Source organism: Cydia pomonella, chromosome 17 (assembly GCF_033807575.1).
Source record: "Cydia pomonella isolate Wapato2018A chromosome 17, ilCydPomo1, whole genome shotgun sequence".
Classification (NCBI taxonomy): domain Eukaryota; kingdom Metazoa; phylum Arthropoda; class Insecta; order Lepidoptera; family Tortricidae; genus Cydia; species Cydia pomonella.
In genome coordinates, this window is record NC_084719.1 from 1,129,801 (window position 1) to 1,149,577 (window position 19,777).

At 36.5% G+C, this 19,777-nt stretch overlaps 2 protein-coding genes across 4 annotated transcripts in view; one reads left to right on the top strand and one right to left on the bottom strand.

The window, feature by feature from the left end:
- LOC133526866 (acetylcholine receptor subunit beta-like 2) overlaps window positions 1-6,727 on the top strand; it is a 112,699-nt gene extending 105,972 nt beyond the window's left edge. For all 3 annotated transcript variants that reach the window (XM_061863694.1, XM_061863693.1, XM_061863692.1), the window contains one exon: window positions 4,747-6,727. In XM_061863694.1, coding sequence (XP_061719678.1) covers window positions 4,747-4,965 — 219 coding nt within the window. In that variant the 3' untranslated portion in view covers window positions 4,966-6,727. The remainder of the gene's footprint in view (window positions 1-4,746) is intronic.
- A 55-nt stretch (window positions 6,728-6,782) lies between these two features.
- LOC133527105 (uncharacterized) lies at window positions 6,783-14,891 on the bottom strand. Its single transcript, XM_061863996.1, has 6 exons — window positions 14,863-14,891; window positions 13,642-13,714; window positions 13,290-13,421; window positions 12,296-12,369; window positions 10,335-10,442; window positions 6,783-7,642 (listed from the first exon to the last, which is right to left on the bottom strand). The coding sequence occupies exons 1-6, from the start codon at window positions 14,889-14,891 to the stop codon at window positions 7,495-7,497; spliced, it is 564 nt and encodes a 187-aa protein (XP_061719980.1). The 3' UTR covers window positions 6,783-7,494.
- Window positions 14,892-19,777: the final 4,886 nt, after the last annotated feature.

Sequence of the window (19,777 nt, forward strand, 5' to 3'; positions counted from 1 at the left end):
GAAAAATAATTTGATTTGTTCCTATAACTTGTTTAAAATAAATAGACAAAATATTTTATGGTTAAAATAACAATGTACTTATTTTCTGTGCATTCAATTTATATGAATAAAAAACATGCATCATCTATTGCAGCCATTTAATATGGCCCATTTCGACTATTTTGAGCGCGCTTTATTAGTAGAAAGGTGTACGACTTTGACTCTGGCTTTTATATTGATATAATGCATTTGGTTCAATTTTATATAAAGTTTTACATCATAAAAATAGGACTGATTAACACCATAAAAATCTAGTGAAAAGTGTGACACTATCAGTCTACCGTTCGCGACACCACCGGCCCCCGGACATAATCCTTAACGGCGGCGCGGCGTCGAACGCTAAGTCATTTCACGCTGCCACAGGTCGCGAACCATCACATTGTAGATTGTTTGAATAAAGAAAGCGACGGAGAAAATAAGAAGCTTAATTTTTGGGTAGAATATGAAGTGTTGAACTTAATTTTTCAACTGGGGAAGTACCTTACAGAAAACCGCAGCCAAATAACACTAGACCCTACTCATAGTGTTGTGTTCCTGCCGGTGAGTAAGGTGCGAGAGCTCAACGAGGGTGCGGAGTGTTAGGGTCGGCAAAGCATGTAACTGCTCTGGAGTTGCAGGTGTACATAGGCTACTGAGAATGCTTACCATCAGGCGGGCCCTATGCTTGTTTGCCACCGACGTAGTATAAAAAAAAAACATTTTATGTTTGAATGCGCTGCCGAGCTACGTCAAAAGAGCCTATTTGTAGTTTGATCACGTCAGTCTATTGGTAGAAAGGTGTACGACTTTGACTCTGGCTTTTATATTGATATAATGCATTTGGTTCAATTTTATATAAAGTTTTACATCATATAAATAGGATTGATTAACACCATAAAAATCTAGTGAAAAGCGTGGTAACAATATCAGTCTACCGTTCGCGACACCACCGGCCCCCGGACATAATCCTTCACGGCGGCGCCGCGCGGCGTCGAACGCTGTCATTTCACGCTGCCACAGGTCACGATCCATCGCATTTTAGATTGTTTGAATAAAGAAAGCGACGGAGAAAATAAGAAGCTTACTTTCTGGGTAGAATATGAAGTGTTGAACTTAATTTTTCAACTGGGGAAGTACCTTACAGAAAACCGCAGCCAAATAACACTAGACCCTACTTATAATGTTGTGTTCCTGCCGGTGAGTAAGGTGCGAGAGCTCAACGAGGGTGCGGAGTTTTAGGGTCGGCAAAGCATGTAACTGCTCTGGAGTTGCAGGCGTACATAGGCTACTGAGAATGCTTACCATCAGGCGGGCCCTATGCTTGTTTGCCACCGACGTAGTATAAAAAAAAACATTTTATGTTTGAATGCGCTGCCGAGCTACGTCAAAAGAGCTTATTTGTAGTTTGATCACGTCAGTCTTCGACCTTGAAAATTTGATTTCCCGATAAATAACAGTTAAATCTGGGGTGGTAAGGATAAAATTATAAATGTTATCGCTATTTTCATAGGATATAGAAGATTCATTCAAACTTTGCTGTCCCGAAACGGGCTTTCAATGTCTTCCTCGCTAAACAATATTAACTATATGTGTCGTCGTGTCCAAGCAAAAAGTCCCACTTTGACGCTTGCTATACGGATAATTGGACCGGTTATTTGTATAAAAATACAAGCAAATCTCGCCCTTATAATAAGCGATAAAGTTGGACTTTTGACTAGACGTTCATACGTATTCCTGACAGTAATACAATTAAACTAAACAGTATTGTTGTTTTAGTTTAGTTGGAGCGCATCGCCAACAAACTGTTTTACAGTTTGGCGAAACTTTAATTATAGGTACAGTCAGCATCAAAAGTAGCGGATGAAACAACGCGCCAAAAGTATCTGATATTCCGGATAACTTTCCCAAATATAGATAAATTGTTAAAATTCGCGCTCAAAAGTATATATTTTACAGTCTTAGTTGTTCTATATTAAGACACCACTTTTTGTTAAGCTGTTACAGAATGGTAGATATCGGACCCGGGTATGTCCTTAAACTACGTCCAAAAGAGAGGTATGGGCAATGTGAATGTCATCTCGCCTTGTGTGGTAGGGCACAGCACAGCAGATGTCATTCCAGATCTAGAGCAGAGCCCAACTGGGGAAGTACCTCCACCTTACAGAAAACCGCAGCCAAATAACACTTGACCCTACTCATAGTGTTGTGTTCCTGCCGGTGAGTAAGGTTGCCAGAGCTCAACGAGGGGGGTGGGGTTAGGGTCGGCAACGCGCATGTAACGCCTCTGGAGTTGCAGGTGTACATAGGCTACGGAGACTGCTTACCATCCGGCAGGCCGTATGCTTGTTTGCCACCGACGTAGTATAAAAAAAAAAAAAAGATACTTATGAAACGTTATTTGGTCCGCTACTTTTGATGCTGACTGTACATTGTATAAGTATATTGTGATTTGTGAAATAAACAAAAAAAAATTAGCAAAATCTGGGTTTGCAAATTTCATATACATATGTTCTAAAAGAATAATATTTTATTTTTGTGTAGTATTTTGTATGAAGTAGTAACCAATTAACAGCGAGACATATTCTAACATTTATTTTTATCTACATTTAAAAATTAACGAATTTTGGTAGTAGGATGATACATGTTATTTAACTTATTTCACTCAAATTGGATTGGATTGTGTGAAAGAGGATATGAGAAAGAAAGGAATGAGTGCTGAGGTGACGAAAGATAGAGGAGAATGGAAGAGAAGAACATGTTGTTCCGACCCCACATAACGTGGGATAAGGGCAGGAGGAAGAGAGAGACTCAAATTAGTCATCCAAATCTTGACGAATTCAAATTTTGACGACCGGTTTGGCCTAGTGGGTAGTGATCCTGCCTACGAAGCTGATGGTCCCGGGTTCAAATCCTGGTAAGGGCATTTATTCGTGTGATGAGCATGGATATTTGTTCCTGAGTCATGGCTGTTTTCTAGGTATTTATAAATATTTATATATTATATATATCGTTGTCTACGTACCCTCAACACAAGCCTTATTGAGCTTACTGTGGGACTTAGTCAATTTGTGTAATAATGTCCTATAATCTACCCTGGTTTAATTTAGTCGGATATTATAATTTCCGACGTATTATAAACATCAAAAAACTCACTTAGCAAACAAAGATTCTTGTGAAGGCTAACCACAATCGCTTCAGTTATGAGATCTTCGGCCCGGTGCCTCGGGATATCGAATTTCAATTTAGCTTGCGTCACAGACGAGTACCCTGGCCTGTTCAGTTAATTCACTTTCATACCGAGATTTAGTCTAAGAGAACCAGTAAACATAGTATGTTTTGTACTATTGTGTGAGCAAGTTGAGTTATGCTTGCAGGCAAGTGCGGCAACACCGTCGTAAACGTCACATTTTATAGAATTTTTTTGAAGTTTATTGTGTTGTTGCCAAATACAGGGTGAAATTATTATGTTTGACCATACTCTAAAGGGTGGATATGTAGGTCATACTCAATAACTTTAACCATGGGGCCAACCCCAAAATCGCGAAAAAATAAATCTGCTGACTCATACATTTCGGTGAATCACATGTCAATGTTTTCTATGAAACAGCTTTTCATCCATTAAGGTATGCTCATACAAAAAAATTTCATTGTGTATATTTCATGGCAGAATTTAAATAAAACTTCTTGCATAGTGGATTTTGTATTACCTACTTTTTAATCATTAAGTCGAGCTAGGGACTAAGGAGGTAATAAGTAGTAAGTATAGTTTTTTTTACCTATGCAAACTTGAGATTCTTCTCGTAGGTTACCAAAAAAATTCCATTCAACTTTAGATAGACGTCAACTATTGATGACCGGTTTGGCCTAGTGGGTAGTGACCCTGCCTAAGTGCCTACGAAGCTGATGGTCCCGGGTCCAAATCCTGATAAGGGCATTTATTCGTGTGATGAGTATGAATATTTGTTCCTGAGTCATGGGTGTTTTCTATGTATTTAAGTATTTATATATTATATATATTGTTGTCTAAGTACCCTCAACACAAGCTTTATTGAGCTTACTGTAGGGCTTAGTCAATTTGTGTAATAATGTCCTATAATATTTATTATTTATTTATAAATTGTGTTTTTCTGTGATATTTCTGACACTGGTGATTTCTACTGCGACTAGCTCTTCTTGCGAATAAAATGTTCATCTAGGAATCAAAACATCATAGAGACGCAAAATAAGCACATTTTTTCCTTCTACGAACCTAAATAAGTAACCCGTAGGCAAGCGCTTCTAAATAATACTTGTACACTCTAGTTCCTATTTGAACTAATACTGGGAAAGCGATTGGAATAAGATTCTCTTCTTCACTATCCTCTTTACCCAACGAGAGATAATGAAATGAACGCGGCGTTTGAGACTATATTACATTGAAAAGGTCCCTAATAGATTTATTTGAAGGTATCAAAGGCTCTGCAAAACGAAATATACTCGTACCTCACTTAGAGGCATTTTTAAATACTTGAAATAAGTAAAGATGTGACAAATGTTTTGTTTTAAACTCCTAATATAATTTGATCATACGTAGTTTTTTACAAAGCTCAGATTTACTGCGTTTTTATGACGAAGTGGTATAAGAAAATGTGTGTATATGGACAGCTAATAGAGCCATACCTATTACACACGAGACTCCTTATATGAATCAACTGTTCTACATTTACTAATCCGCTCTTTTTTCCCTAGGTGGTCGAAGACTGGAAGTTCATGTCCATGGTGCTGGACCGCTTCTTCCTGTGGCTGTTCACCATCGCCTGCTTCGTGGGAACCTTCGGCATCATCTTCCAGTCACCGTCGCTGTACGACACGCGCGTGCCTGTCGACCAGCAGCTGTCTTCCATCCCCATGAGGAAAAGCAACTTCTTCTACCCGAAAGGCATTGAGACTATTGGGATTATTAGTTAAGTTATACATAATTAGGTCAAATTCTAGTTCCCATAAATGACATTCAGTTTGTTATCTGTATTGCTTGGACTTTAGATTGAAGATGGCCGCCATTGGGAAAGAGTTCAGCACTGGAATATTGAAAAATAATTATGAGCTCGCGTTCATGATCCTAACCCACGATATTCTGTCGGGTGTAAGCTTGTATAGATCTTTCGGGGTATGTGTGTAGAGGACATTTTTGTGAAAATTAATGTTCCAAATTTTAGCTTTTCTGACACACAGATGTCTACAACCATCTTCACTTATGAAAATTGTAGTTACTGCTATTATGACTTTTCCTCAACACGTAAATGTCACGAAGTTTACATGGTAGCTTACATCTATGCAGTTGTTTCTGTAAGTTCATGTTCATGGTGCTGGACCGCTTCCTGTGACTGTTCACCATCGCCTGCTTCGTGGGCACCTTCGGCATCATCTTCCAGTCGTTCGCTGTACGACACGCGCGTTCCTGTCGACCAGCTGCTGTCTTCTATCCCCATGAGGAAAAGCAACTTCTACCCGAAGGGCATTAACCCTAATGGGATTGTTAGTTAAATTACACATAGAGATGATAAGGGTTACCTTTCTAAGACACTTTATTCGTGAAGGAGCCGAAATATTTATTAATGTATTTCTGTTTCTTTCTACATTAAAAACTTACTCTTGGGATAGTTGGATTAATTATCATTAAGAAGATTATATCATAGATAACCGTAATAATAAAATATTAATGATTTTTAAGTGTTAGAAACTTCCAACAGCGATTTAGTATATACCATTCTACCGCTGCATGTGCTAGCCCATTATTAGCGGCGAGATAGACTACCCGTCCCGCTTTAATTAACATAGTTAGAAAAAGACGGGTAGTCTATCTCGCCCCGAGATACTGTCGAGCTAATCATGTGCTAGGCCTACTGATCAAAGAGCCAAAATCTTTATTAACTAAATGTTTTATGTATTTGATTGCTTTTAACTTGATTTCATTGTTGATTTTTATTTAAAGTTACTCACTATTTAATTAGGCTAAGATAGACACAATATAAACTCATTAAAAGACCTCGTATATTTCGATAACAACTACAAAATTTTATATGTAAGGTTAGTTAAAATATGAATATTTCATGATTAATGCAACACAATTAAATAAACCATTACCACTAAATAACCTACGTATTTCCCACTGCTATTGCCTATGTTCAAGTTCATATGACAAGAGTATTATCAAAACCTTAACCAATTCATAATTCACAATCGGCCTTAAGCTTTAGGTATTATATCAAACATTTTTGTAAAGTCGCGGACCGGAGTCGAGCGTCGCGCTGCGCCGCTTGCGTCCAGTCAGCGGCCTAAGAGGAAACCCTGAGCCCAGCATTTGAACTTAGGCATGTACCTAATTGGCTGATGATACATTAATTGTAAGATATTGATTTTGTAATTATTGAACTTACAAGAATTCGTTTGATGGCTGTGAAGTTACTTTGTTAAATATTTGATATCGATTGTAGTACAGTAATTTAAGTAGTACTTAAGAGTAGATACTAACGAGCAATCGGTCGCGGAGAGCAGTCTGCGTCGGCACGCAAACTCGTGCTCCCCATGAAGCTCCTCATTATGGAGCGAAACTTGTCGGACGATTTAAAATACGCGAGTGACTCGTTTTAATATATGTAATATATAAAAAAACACATGTTTACTTCGGCTATAAAATATTCAAACAATAAAAATATACAAAAATTAAAAACTCATTTTATTTCGTCATTAAACATTAACAGAATTTTCTTTCTATCAAGTTTTAACAAGGATTTAAACTTAATTTGCTAAATATATCTTAAACAACACGAATCTTAGAATTACATCTAAAATTATTTCTGTTTAATTTTTGCCATGGAGCTATTGTGAATTCTTACTGCGTAGATTGTGCAAAGTTATCGTGGTCAGAGTCAACAGTCTTTCGATTTTAATTCGATTAGTAGTCTTCATTGTACGAAAGATGACAATGTTGGCCCGTCGGCCTCCCGAATGTATAAAAGACTGAATGGTGAATAGGAGGCCAATTTGAACGTACACTTGATCAAAATTATATCCAAATTATTTATGTCATTTAGATATCATTCACGCGTGCATATCACTCCTACTTGAATGTTCTTACATGTATTATTAGCGCGCGCAAGACGCACGGGCAATTGTGACGAAAATGATATAATTTTGATGTCAAAATATAAGTTTAAATTTTATTGCCAACTGGGGAAGTATCAACTGACAGAAAACCGCAGCCAAATAACACTAGACCCTTCTCATAGTGTCGTGTTTCTGCCGGTGAGTAAGGTTGCCAGAGCTGAATGAGGGTGCGGAGTGTTTGGGTCGGCAACGCGCATGTAACTCCTCTGGACTTGCAGGCGTACATAGGCCGTATGCTTGTTTGCCACCGACGTAGTATAAAAAAAAATTAAAAGAGATATTTGCCACATCAATGTTGAGCTCCGGTTTAAATTTTTTTGAAGGTAGATCTTAGTGTTGGTATTCCACCAGCCTGGTGATCACGTCGAAGACGCTAAACGGACACAGGTCCAGATATTTGTCGCAGTCCTGGTTTTGCCCGTCCAACTCTGCTTGGTAGTAGTCATCCGCTAAACCTTCTTCGCGGGACGTCGACGGTCTGGAATGAGTAATGTGAGTAATGTAAATAAAACTTTCATTAACTTTTTTTTGCTTCGCGACAGTTAGTATGACCGCCAAATTACAAAAACACGAAAAACATATACCTACTTATCTGCTTTTGAATCAAAACAAATAAGTTTTTGATAAAAAAAAATCGATTTTGGTACATAAGCTTTTATCGCTGACTGTACTTTTCTTTCCACAAGCAATTAGTTGAAATGTACTCATCGAGACAATTCTAACGACCCCAAACACAATTAGTTTGCGTTGTTTTATCACAGAGTGCCCATTGCCGCTTCCTGTCTTCATCATCAGATCAGCTCGATGGTACCATAGTATTGTATTGTCATCCGAATTACATATGTATGCAAAATTTTAGATGAATTGCAAATCGGGAAGAGGGTTAAATTTTGCTTGCAAGATTTGACCCACACTAAAACAGGGAAAGTTAAATAAAAGTTTGTAATTTGTAAAAATAGGAAACCAAGCTCCAAAACTCGTGTTGTACAAATGTTTGACTAGTGGCCCGATTCGAAGAATGAGATAAGATAACGATAAGTTATGGTTTAGACATGGTTTAGATAAGTTTTCATTTAGATAACGTTTGTATGTCGTAAAATTGACAGAAGCAGCTTGATTCGGGCAACCAATGTCACTTTGACGTTAGAAATATCGTAGATAGATCTTACTGGGATCACAGCGGAATCGAAATAAACGTCAATTTTGACATGTTAAGTTATCGATCTTTTTAACCCTTAAGGGCAGAGATATGAATTTCGAAATAAGACATGTTCAGTGAGTGATTTAGATATTTAATGTAGCCACAATTAACATGGTTGTAAAAAAATATTTTTCAGGAAACTAGTTTTCATGAAAATCGGGGTGGTAACTATATGACCGTTACCTCTTAATGATTTTTAGGAAGTGGTAAGTATTTTACCGTTGCCCGTTCGTGCTACATGAGGAAATGATATCTTCAGACTAGTGAAGCGTTTTCTATCAATTTCTGAAATATTGTACATATAAACGCTTCATAAATGTCTTGGTTTCTGTAAAACGGATCTGATGAGCAAGATAAGTTGCAATCAGGTAGTGAATTGAGTTCCGTCAAAATGAGTATACCAGGGAACGCGAGTATTTCGGTTTTGTTTGTAGTAAAGTAACCATTGGGTTGCTTTAACCATTGGCTTGGCATTGGCCAAGCATTCTTTTGTATAGCGTAAATGTTTTTTTGTTCTGCAATAAGTTCGCAGGCCGCGTCAGGAAAAAAATATATTCAAAGAAACCGTCGAGTTGTGTTTTGTGAGTAAATGCCATATTTTTTTTTTTAAATGGCAGTGGTCTAATAAACTTGGGTATGCGATGTACTGGTAAATCTGAGGACCATTTTTGAGCTGGTTCTATACGAAGAAACTTAGTTTCATCCATGTCTTGAGGTATGTTTTGATTGATGACCGGAGACAGTGTCTGCATTGAACGTAGAAGGGAACTAGGCACAACTTTACTTTGTAATTTAATAAAAAAATAAAAAAACAAATATAACTTGTGGTATTTTCTTGCTGGACTGAGTATCAGTTGTCTCAGTGGTGCTAGATGAAGCAATAGGGGTAGGCATATTATTTAAGGGAGTAACAGGTCTTGCGATTTTTTCAGTTTCCATGGTTACGCTGTCAACTGATTTCAAAATATCTTCAGAAGACTGATTTAGTATTTTGTGGGGTATTTTCACTTGTTGCCATATCGTCTATCTCTAGATAATCATCTCTGGTATCAACAACATGCTCTTCGACAACCTCAGAACTCAACATTTTTGATAATTCTCGTATAACTTAGTTATCTCAATTATACTCCTTAACAAAATTTGAAATATATCACATCTCATCATTTGACTCACGTTCAGGGCTGAAAAGATTACTATTAAGTATTTCTTGAATATATTTATCATTTTACTCCTTTTATCTAGCCATATTTACTGAAAACAAGAAAATAAAAATTAATATTTTTTATTTGATCCGTACTTTTATGACCGTAACGGGCACTGGTAAAATATTTACCACCAACTTTGAGCTATCATCCTAAATCGTGGGAATATGTATTTTATAGTGAATAGCATTTAATTAGCTCGATAAAATAACTAATTATTACATAAAAATAACAAAAACCACCTACCGGAATCTTTATAGAACACTTTGATTACAAATATTCTCTAAACACTATAAAAATCGCTCGACTTTCAAATTCTCTGCTTAGCAGGTACAGAACCTACTTATGACACTTCACAGTGTTGCCAACATATTTTTTTTATGAATGGCCGTTTATGTATGCGTTCATAAACCTCTTAAACCACCAGATAATTCAAATTGTATTTAATCTGTGCTTGACAGAAAGAAGTGGTAAGTATATGACCGGTGCCCTATCTTTCTAAGATCTTAAACGTGTCTTAACCATTCTTGGAATCGGGCTGTAGGTGTCAGGACTAAGCTTAAGTAGAACTGGACTGGACATGTCTGACGGATGCACCAGTAAAAGATCAAAATGGCTAACGAGTGGTTGCCCACGGCACACCTTAGATAGAGGTGCTGGCCGAGGTGCAGGCAGACCTAAAAGGAGGTGGCAGGACGACTTGAACTCATTCTGTCTGTATTGGTGGGAAAGTACACTAAATTTGTCTAATAAAAATACGTGCTTACGTGAAAATTATGTGCATGATATGTCCAAGCAACCCGTTGTGGTGCAGTGGCGTCTCGGCGGCTTCGCAGATGTTGCGCAACATACATTCTTTGCCTTTCATGCCGTGTCTGTAAATTAAATTAAGTTAGAAAACAATCCGAGATAAAAGAAAGTAATCAAATAAACAGGATTAAATACACACAGAAACATTGACATTGTTACAGAAACTAACCAAACCCTTTCCATTTTGTTTAAGTCACACAAATCTAGCCGCCGCCATGTTGCAGATCCTCTCTTTTTTTTAATTTATTTACTCAAAAGGAAATACACAGCAATATTCATTTGACATATTTTTCTCCAAACTTCTTGACAGTTTGTTGGCGAACGGTAGTACTCTTATGACGGCTACGTTTGATAGAATGTTAAGAGGCTGTCAACACCCAATGTCCTTGAAATTGATGTTACTTAAACAGTTTTTTAAGAAAGATTATTTGTTTTAGTCAAGTAAGAAAAACATTATGTTCATATTAATTATATTTTAAAGACCGTGGTTGTACTCGATACACGATTGAACGAAATCGGCTCGATAGAAAATAATTGCAGAGATTGGTCTTAAAATCACAATTAAACGGTTTTATGTCTTTATTGTTTTGACTTATGGGTCTGCAATTAAAATCACAATTTCAAAACATTTATATCTAAACCGTGGTTCAGTAAAAAATTACACTAATTAACCACTTTTTTTTATTTAAATATTTTTCTTATCATTCCCTTGCCCAGGCCCAGTAACATGCGACAGTGCTATCTCATTTACTCCGATACAGTGTGCGCGCTTTAGGTATTGACAGCCTCTTAAGTATTGAAATTGTGCTTGAGCACCGTGACCTTTGGTTGAATGACCCGAAGAGCTGCGTTAATGGATTGGTTGCTGAACGATTTTGGCGGCGGGTGCGTAAGACTCTTAATAAAACTTATGTTGTTACTAATAAATGTTGAGAATATAGGTAAAAACATCTCTTGTATATTGCAGAAAGTGTTCGGATAGTCAAAGATTAACTGGAATAGCACTAAAACAGTTTAGTAAAACTACAAAATATTACCACTGGATTTTTATGATTTTTCGATATATTGTCAATTAGCCACTTCAAAAAACCAAAATAAATATGCGGCGTTGTAAAGTTCGGTAGTAACTAGTGGGTTAGACAAAGAGTTGTCAATGTCAAGTAATTTTAACGCCTTGGTCTCGGACCGTCTAGAACGCAAAATTACTACTGTAATATTTTGCCTATATCCCTTTTAGTCTACATCGCAAACGGTCTAGAACACAAAATGACCACTTATAGGTAGGTTAGGTTAGTTAGTTATCTTTTAATGGCCGAAGGCCAAACCGCACAGAAATAGCTGCCGCGGGGCTCCGTCGACATCGCTAACGTAAAAGTAAATCGACGATACGTAGATAAATAAAGGTCTAAATAATTGTAGTCATTTTGTGTTCTAGACCGTTTGCAATGTAGACTAAACGGGATATAGGCAAAATATTACACTAGTTATTCTGTGTTCTAGACAGTCCGAGACCAACCCATTTTTACAATGCACGATAAAAAAGCAGCATGGTTGCCTTTTTATCACTATGCCTGTCACTTTCGCATTTACATGCTTGTTAGAACGTGACAGGCATGGTGACAAGCGATAAAAATGCGACCGTGCTTAGTCCGCTGGAAAGAATATCCGTACTTATTACAACAATAAATCTCCTTAACAGGATTTGAACCTAGGATCACCAAATTTAAAGACAGAGCAGTCATAATCTCTAGCCTACACATAAAAGCTTCCGAAAACAAATGTAATTTTGATTTGTCAAATTAGATATCTAAATGTAATGGAACGAGAGACATTTTATAGGTCTCTGGGCGGCTAGCAGATAAGACTAATGCGATGATTATCAAATCGATCTTATTCATTATGTTAAGTAGTGACTTACTCCTTAAATCTGGCTTCTAACACTGCATAAGCTAATTCTCTGGTGATACTTCGGCTATGTCTTCGGCTAATTTCCTGGAAAACAAAGGTTTAATACAAAAAGTTAATTAAATTGCGTTTAAATATACTTTAGTAAGCAAAACCATAAATTATCGGATCTCGGTCACTTTGGAATGTTCATCATATTTAATCTCAAGATAGAACACACACAGGACTGAGGCCATTTATTGGACATACAACTTGCAGGCCAACAAAAAACACGTACTACAGAGTACTATGCTAGTGTGAAAAAATCTGACTGATGTAAAAACTCGTGGATATAAGAAATTAGGTTTCTACAGTAAATTCAGGAACAATAACTTAAAAAATCTAAATTTATATTTGAAATATAAAATCTGCAAGTACGCCTCAAGGGCTCTTTTACAAGTCAATACAACATTTATAGTAACATCATATAGTAAAATGAAAAATACATAACAACATTTATAAATACAACAGCCAATACCTGAGTAAACATTTCATTATAATAAACTTAAAATAAATAATTACTACAATACAACAGAGATGTATTATCGTCTGTATGGTTAACAATACATTGAATCTTGAATGCTTAGACAAATACGAGTAAATCATCATTAAATTCATTAATTTCTTTCGTATCGTCTTCACTTGGCACTTTGACGGGATTCCCTTTCTTGTATTTGGACATTGTTTCTAAAAGATCTAAGGATACTTTGTGGCAACCTTATTACTCCACTACACCGGGTTCAAGTTTGATATTAAATTGCAGCACAAGATCACGTGCATGTATGAAAAGCTTCTCACAAAAAGGTGGATAACCTCGTTGACCTGTAATATCTTACTAGACAGCCTAAAGTTGGACCCTTGTTGATGTCCAGGCTGTTGTTGTTGTACGACACCAACGATGTTCTTCTCGAGAATGTCGACCGGCACCGCGATTCCCAAGAACACGTTATAGTTGAATAGCTACTCACCGGTAAGTTAGGGAAGATGACGTCATCGATCTCCGTGATGTTGGTGACCGGGCTGTAGTTGGCCTCGAAGTTATAAGACACGAATACATTCTTATCGGGGATGTCGATCGGCACCGCGATTGCCAAAAAAGTCTGCAATGGAACAATTTTATTTATGAATTTAGTGTCAGGAGCTACAGCATTAAAATGTAAGTTGAAACCCTTTTCAGGTTAGGTTAGGTTAAACTTGCGGCGCGCGAATGCGACGGGAAACCAGAAACTATAAAACGTTTCTTTATTTACGTAAGATTTCTTTCTAGAAAGGTCGTTGAAGCACTTTTTCACTGTAGAAAATATCAAACTAAAAACTCACCCCATAAAGACTGGTTGGTGGAAAGATCAGAGCTCGTTTCTCGATATCACCAGCACTGTAGCCAATTAAACTCCTAAAATTTAACAAAACACTTCGTTTATTAACTTTAAAATCATTGAAAGATCTCATAGATTTTATTTGTTTATTGTACAGTAAAATATACAGATTGATGGGTACAGAACGCCTTATCTTCACCTTCTATCTGTATATTTTACTGTACAATAAACAAATAAAATCTATGAGTTCTTTATTTTGGTTTTGTAGGTTCACTGATGGGTACAGAACGCCTTATCTTCACCTTCTGTGAACCTACAGAGAATCATTATAATATAGTGTGTGATAGGATATTACTGTACAGTATTTACAACCTAATATAAAACAAATAAATAAATATTTGGGGATAATCTTACACAGATCAACTTAGCTCCAAAGTAAGCAAAGCTTGTTATGGGTACAAGTATGTACTTGTACGACCGGTTTGGCCTAGTGGGTAGTGACCCTGCCTACGAAGCTGATGGTTCCGGGTTCAAATCCTGGTAAGGGCATATTTATTCGTGTGTTGAGCATGGATATTTGTTCCTGAGTCATGGATGTTTTCTATGTATTTAAGTATTTGTAAATATTTATATATTATATATATCATTGTCTAAGTACCCTCAACACAAGCCTTATTGAGCTTACCGTGGGACTTAGTCAATTTGTGTAATAATGTCCTATAATATTTATTTATTTATTTGTATAGATAAATACATACTTATATAGATAGAAAACACCTATGACTCGATTACAATGTCTGTGTTCATCACACAAATAAATGCCCTTAAGGGAATCAAACCCAGGACCATCGGCTTCATAGGCAGGGTCACTACCCACTAGGCCAGACCGGTCATATAACGAGATTTAAAAATGATAAAGAAAAAAACAATTAAATGACTTGCCAAAATAAAGTCGCCCCAAGCCACAGCATTTTGCAACAAAAAACGGAAAATATTCAAGCCGACACGAATTTAGTTCACTCAATTTACAAATTTAGAATAGCTTAATAACTGACACTGTTTATACTTGACTCGTATGACACTAACTGGTTTTAAAACTTCCAGTCGCGTATGTGGATCGCTTGACAATTACCTAGGACGTGTTAAATAGAGATGGTTTACTTTAAATATGGAGCGGTGGGGTTCCGTTTATTGTCCGTATGGAATGTTTATTGGTACCGTGTACCTTGTACCAATTATATTCCAGTACTGCATCTATGGCCCAAAGGTCCAATATGTAATAAAGGTATTTTTACCCACGACGGAACGGAGACGGTATATGCGTTTGGGGTGAGAGGATGTTTGTGCAAACTAATGTTGCCATTTTTCTTAAAAACTACTAGTCCGATTTTGATGCGGTTATCAGTGATGGGTTCGGGTTTGATTGGTGCATGTTCTTAGATAGGTGTTACGGTGACAACTCGCCAGAGGGCGCTGCAGTAAACATTTATTTGTGCATCCTTATTCAACTACGTTTTAACCGTCGTGGGTTTTGTCAAAATTTTTAATTTTGTTTTTATTAATTTTGTCTAGCGCTAGTTAGAAAGCGGGAGAAGTATGCAATGCTAACGAACTACTAGTTATTTGTCACTTTTTCCGTGGAAACCAAGTGGTTTCAACAGCCTGTTGGTGTCCTGAGGTCAAGACGTTTATTAGGGAAGTGGGCAGACCCTCGCTCCGCGTTGTTCCTCAGGCATAGTTTGAGAGGCAAGGCTGAGCTAGCGAACCAGTTTTTTTTTATACATAGTTTTACTCACTTGGTACAGTGTTAGGGCTCGGAAAAGGCATCGATGGAATAGTACGCATCAAACACCCCGCCAAGATATTTTGTTATTACACCGGTATTTTGTTATATACTTTAGGTCCTACCGTATGCATACACTTTCTAGACTTGGCAAGTCGAGTTTTAGGGGGATAAAGTTCATTTTTTCTTCTGGAACTCGCACCTGGTGCGTTGCCACGAGTTGGAAATTGCGTTAGGTTACGTATTACGTATTTTGCCACTCCAAAGATGTATAAACAAGGTAAGGTGAGAATTTCTGTTTGTTTAAATAGTTTCTGTGCTGGATGGGACCCCAGATAGCATAAAATCTCTCGTTTTTGGAGTTTGAATGGCCTTAGTCGGTCCACAGCGTCGCCCCATAGGTCGACACCGTATGTTAGTATTGAATGAAAGCAGCCGTAATAAGCTTTCTTGACATTATTTATATTAAGTCTGCCTAAAGAATAAGAGTCAAGTTACGCGTCTTCGTGAATGACACGATGTATATCCATTAAAGTCAATTGTAATAATTGAAAATGAATAAAAGTCTCCTAAAAAAGCCAATGTCCTAAAACTAAGACGAAAAATAAAATTCCACCCATATCACTTTCCGCTCTAATACCCAAAAACCAATATAACATTAGCATTTCAAAAACTGCTCACACCCGGATTCCAATCACAATTCCATTCACACAAGTACCAGGCGTGAATTTATTTCACAAAACCGACGGCAAATTTATGTTGGCCGAGCTCACAAATTGGCTTTATGTCGTCTTGACAGATGTAATCTCTGAATTTACGTAATTTTCGTGACAAAAGCCTCTTGGCGTCATTAGGGCGAATGTACATGTGCTTACATGACATTAGTGAGAGCGTTAATATGACGAGACGTGTAAACAAATAAATGTGTGATTTAGAATTGAAGTGATGAGTGACGTGTGCTCGTGGGGCTTAAAAGGCAAATTTCGCTCCTTAAATCCTCATATGAAGGAAATATCTCCTTGTTTTTTTTTTTAGAACTTCTGACAGTATATCTCCTATCCTATCCTGTAGCGTGTATTTTTGATATGACTAAAGGTAGTTAGTATGTCTTCTTCTTCCTCGCGTTGTCCCGGCATTTTGCCACGGCTCATGGGAGCCTGGGGTCCGCTTGACAACTAATCCCAAGATTTGGCGTAGGCACTAGTTTTTACGAAAGCGACTGCCATCTGACCTTCCAACCCAGAGGATAAACTAGGCCTTGTTGGGATTAGTCCGGTTTCCTCACGATGTTTTCCTTCACCGAAAAGCGACTGGTAAATATCAAATGATATTTCGTACATAAGTTCCGAAAAACTCATTGGTACGAGCCGGGGTTTGAACCCGCGACCTCCGGATTGCAAGTCGCACGCTCTTACCGCTAGGCCACCAGCGCTTCAGCGCAGTTAGTATGTATCACAATCAATTAACTTCCATATAGCTTAGAATAAATATGAAAAATTGGAAAAATTACTGCCTCGGGTGAGACTTCAAGTCACGGCCTCTGGATCGATACTCCAGCGCTCTGCCAACTGAGCCACCAAGACCTCATCCATAGTCAGCGAATCTTTCCACCATAAAATTCAAAATTCAAAAATTCAAAATTCAAAAATTTATTCTGCAAGTAGGCCTCAACTGCCTCAAGGGCTCTTTTACAAGTCAATACAACATTGATAGTAACATCATATAGTGACGTGAAAAATACATAACAAAACATTACATTATAATAATCTTAAAATAAATAATTCGGTCCTAACATATTCGGTCTCTAAGCTTAATGGCGTAGTTCATAGACGTTTCTGCTTGTTTAAACTTAATTAAAAAAAATGAATGTTTTCCAAAAAAATCTTTTTTTCTTATAAAATAATTAAGCACGCAATGTATCACTACTTTGTTTTAATTATAAACGCCGCACCTATTGACGCGACCTTAATTATTGTTTACTAAGAAACAAACGGTTGCATACATATACAATTGAACAGAAATATATGGTAATATTAAATTAAGCCTACAGTTTCCTTAATTAAAGATACAATAGCTAATTACATTTATCTTATACCTTTAAACGAGCAATTCTTGTATATATATATATATATATATATATATATATATATATATATTTCCGGGATCTCGGAAACGGCTCTAACGATTTTGCTGAAATTTGGTATATGGGGGTTTTTGGGGGTAAACAATCGATCTAGATTAGTCTTATGTTTGGGAAAACGCGTGTTTTCTAGTTTTCATGCGTTTTTCTTTCGACAAATAATTATGTTTTAATTGTTATTGAATTTTGAACTGTATTTTAGTTGTATTTTTATTTTTATTGTAATGTACTACCACTACTTTTAATTGTTTTATTTTATAAGTTACAACATTGTGCAATATTTAATTAGATTTTCGTTCTTTTTGACATTTTGTATGCCGACCGGCGAAACATAGTGTTCAAATGTAATATACCTAAGACCTATTTATATCTATGTTTTACAAATAAAGAATTCTGATTCTGTTAATTAAGCTTGGAATCTTTTGAGTCTTTTTTTTATAAGACTCGATTCAGTTTATCAGACTAACAATTAAGACGAAACTTGATATCTTTTCAATTGTTAGAGACTTGATTCATTTTCAGACAACTATCGTTTTTAACAAAAACATTCTAATCGCATTTTCTTCACATGAAATTTAATTTATGAGTAAATACTAGACAAATCATACAAATTGTTTACTGTTAATTTAGATAAAAGCTTTAAAACTGTTCACGGAATTTTTATTTGGAGGTTCGTGAGAGTTTTGAGTTCGACTCGGGAGTTAAAATACTCGGAAGTTAAGCGCAGAGTCAAGTAAAAACATAAATAATTTGACTAATAAGACTAATAAGTTCCTATACAGGTTTACTAACGCTCTTAAGACACCATAGAGGTTTTATAAGGTACTGGGAAGGTTCGCCTTCCCATCATTTGAACCGTACGCTTTGCTACTTCTTCTTCAGCGTGCCATATCCTAACGGATGTCCACGGTCATTATGCGAATGCCCTCTCTGTTTCGCTACTCTAACAACTCTAACAAAGTAGTAAAATATTTTTAATATTAACTAAACTAAGTAAGGTAAGTAGTTGAAGTTATTCACTTAAATAAAACACGGTCATTGTAATTCGGATATAAAAATTGTTATTAACAGAATTCAAAGTGCTTTTTACTTTATCTAAATTGCAAACTGTATCTCATATACGCTATTCAGTGCCAACTCTATTCAGAGCGGATTGAACAGTTGCAAAACTATATTGCGTGTTTTGTGATGAAATAGAATAAAAATTGGCTTTCGAGTTGAAAGGCCTTTGATAGGTTTAGCGGGGTTTTACCACAATGGCTTGGTGTCGACGCGTGAACGGAGTGATTATTTAGTTTCCATTTTATGTTATGTTTAAATATTATACTGTTGCAAAACGTACAAAGAAAAAGAGGTAGAGGAAGACCCAGAACATCATGGTGCGATAATACTAGTAGTTAGTTCGCCCCGAACTGAGAACTAGATCTTAGAAAAAAGATAGATCTAGCTAATTATTTTAAAATCATAAATTAATAAACAATATTATACAAACATGTATAGAAACTTTAAAGAGCCATATGTACTTTAAAACGTTGTACGATACACGTGCGGCTATCCGCATCTACCTATGTATTTCGCAACTCGTGTCGATTTAAAACACTCCCTTGGGTCGTGTTTTAATTAACGACCACTCGTTACGAATTTCCTATTTTCCGCACTTGAATCGTAAATAACTATTATGGAATAGTAGATTGTTAACCAAGGAGGCATTTTGACCAATAGAGTTAGAATGGGTACTATTCACCCGAGCTAAACACTCAAATTTTAATTTCGAATACAAGGAAAATGCGATTAGTTTATACTTGGTCGATTAAAAAATATGCCTATGTATAAACTTTTATATGAACATTTTAAGTAAAAGGATCGTTATTATATAATGATGTACCACATACTGATATTACGTTTTTTTTTTCACTTTTAGTTACAAATTGTATGAAGTTGAATTGCCCACGCCCTAAAAAGTAGTGGCTCACAAAATACACACACGTTCCTAATTTAATTAAAATATCTTATAGTTTTTGAGTAAAATAGTTATGATATACAGACAGATATAAGTTAAATCTATAAGTGTTCCGTTTTTAGGGTTCCGTAGCCAAATGGCAAAAAACGGAACCCTTATAGATTCGTCATGTCCGTCTGTCTGTCCGATTATGTCACAGCCACTTTTTATTTTTCACAATTTTGACTATTAAACCATACAAAGATAATCATTATCAT

What these genes read in the sequence shown, in the direction of transcription:
- LOC133527105 (XM_061863996.1), bottom strand. Translation starts at nt 14,891, where the DNA reads ATGCAGTACTGGAATATAATTGGTACAAG. An exon ending in TGGAATATAATTGGTACAAG is followed by an intron (nt 13,715 to 14,862) that starts GTACACGGTACC and finishes GTTAAATTTTAG; the next exon opens with GAGTTTAATTGGCTACAGTG. An exon ending in ATCATGCACATAATTTTCAC is followed by an intron (nt 7,643 to 10,334) that starts GTAAGCACGTAT and finishes TACTCATTCCAG; the next exon opens with ACCGTCGACGTCCCGCGAAG.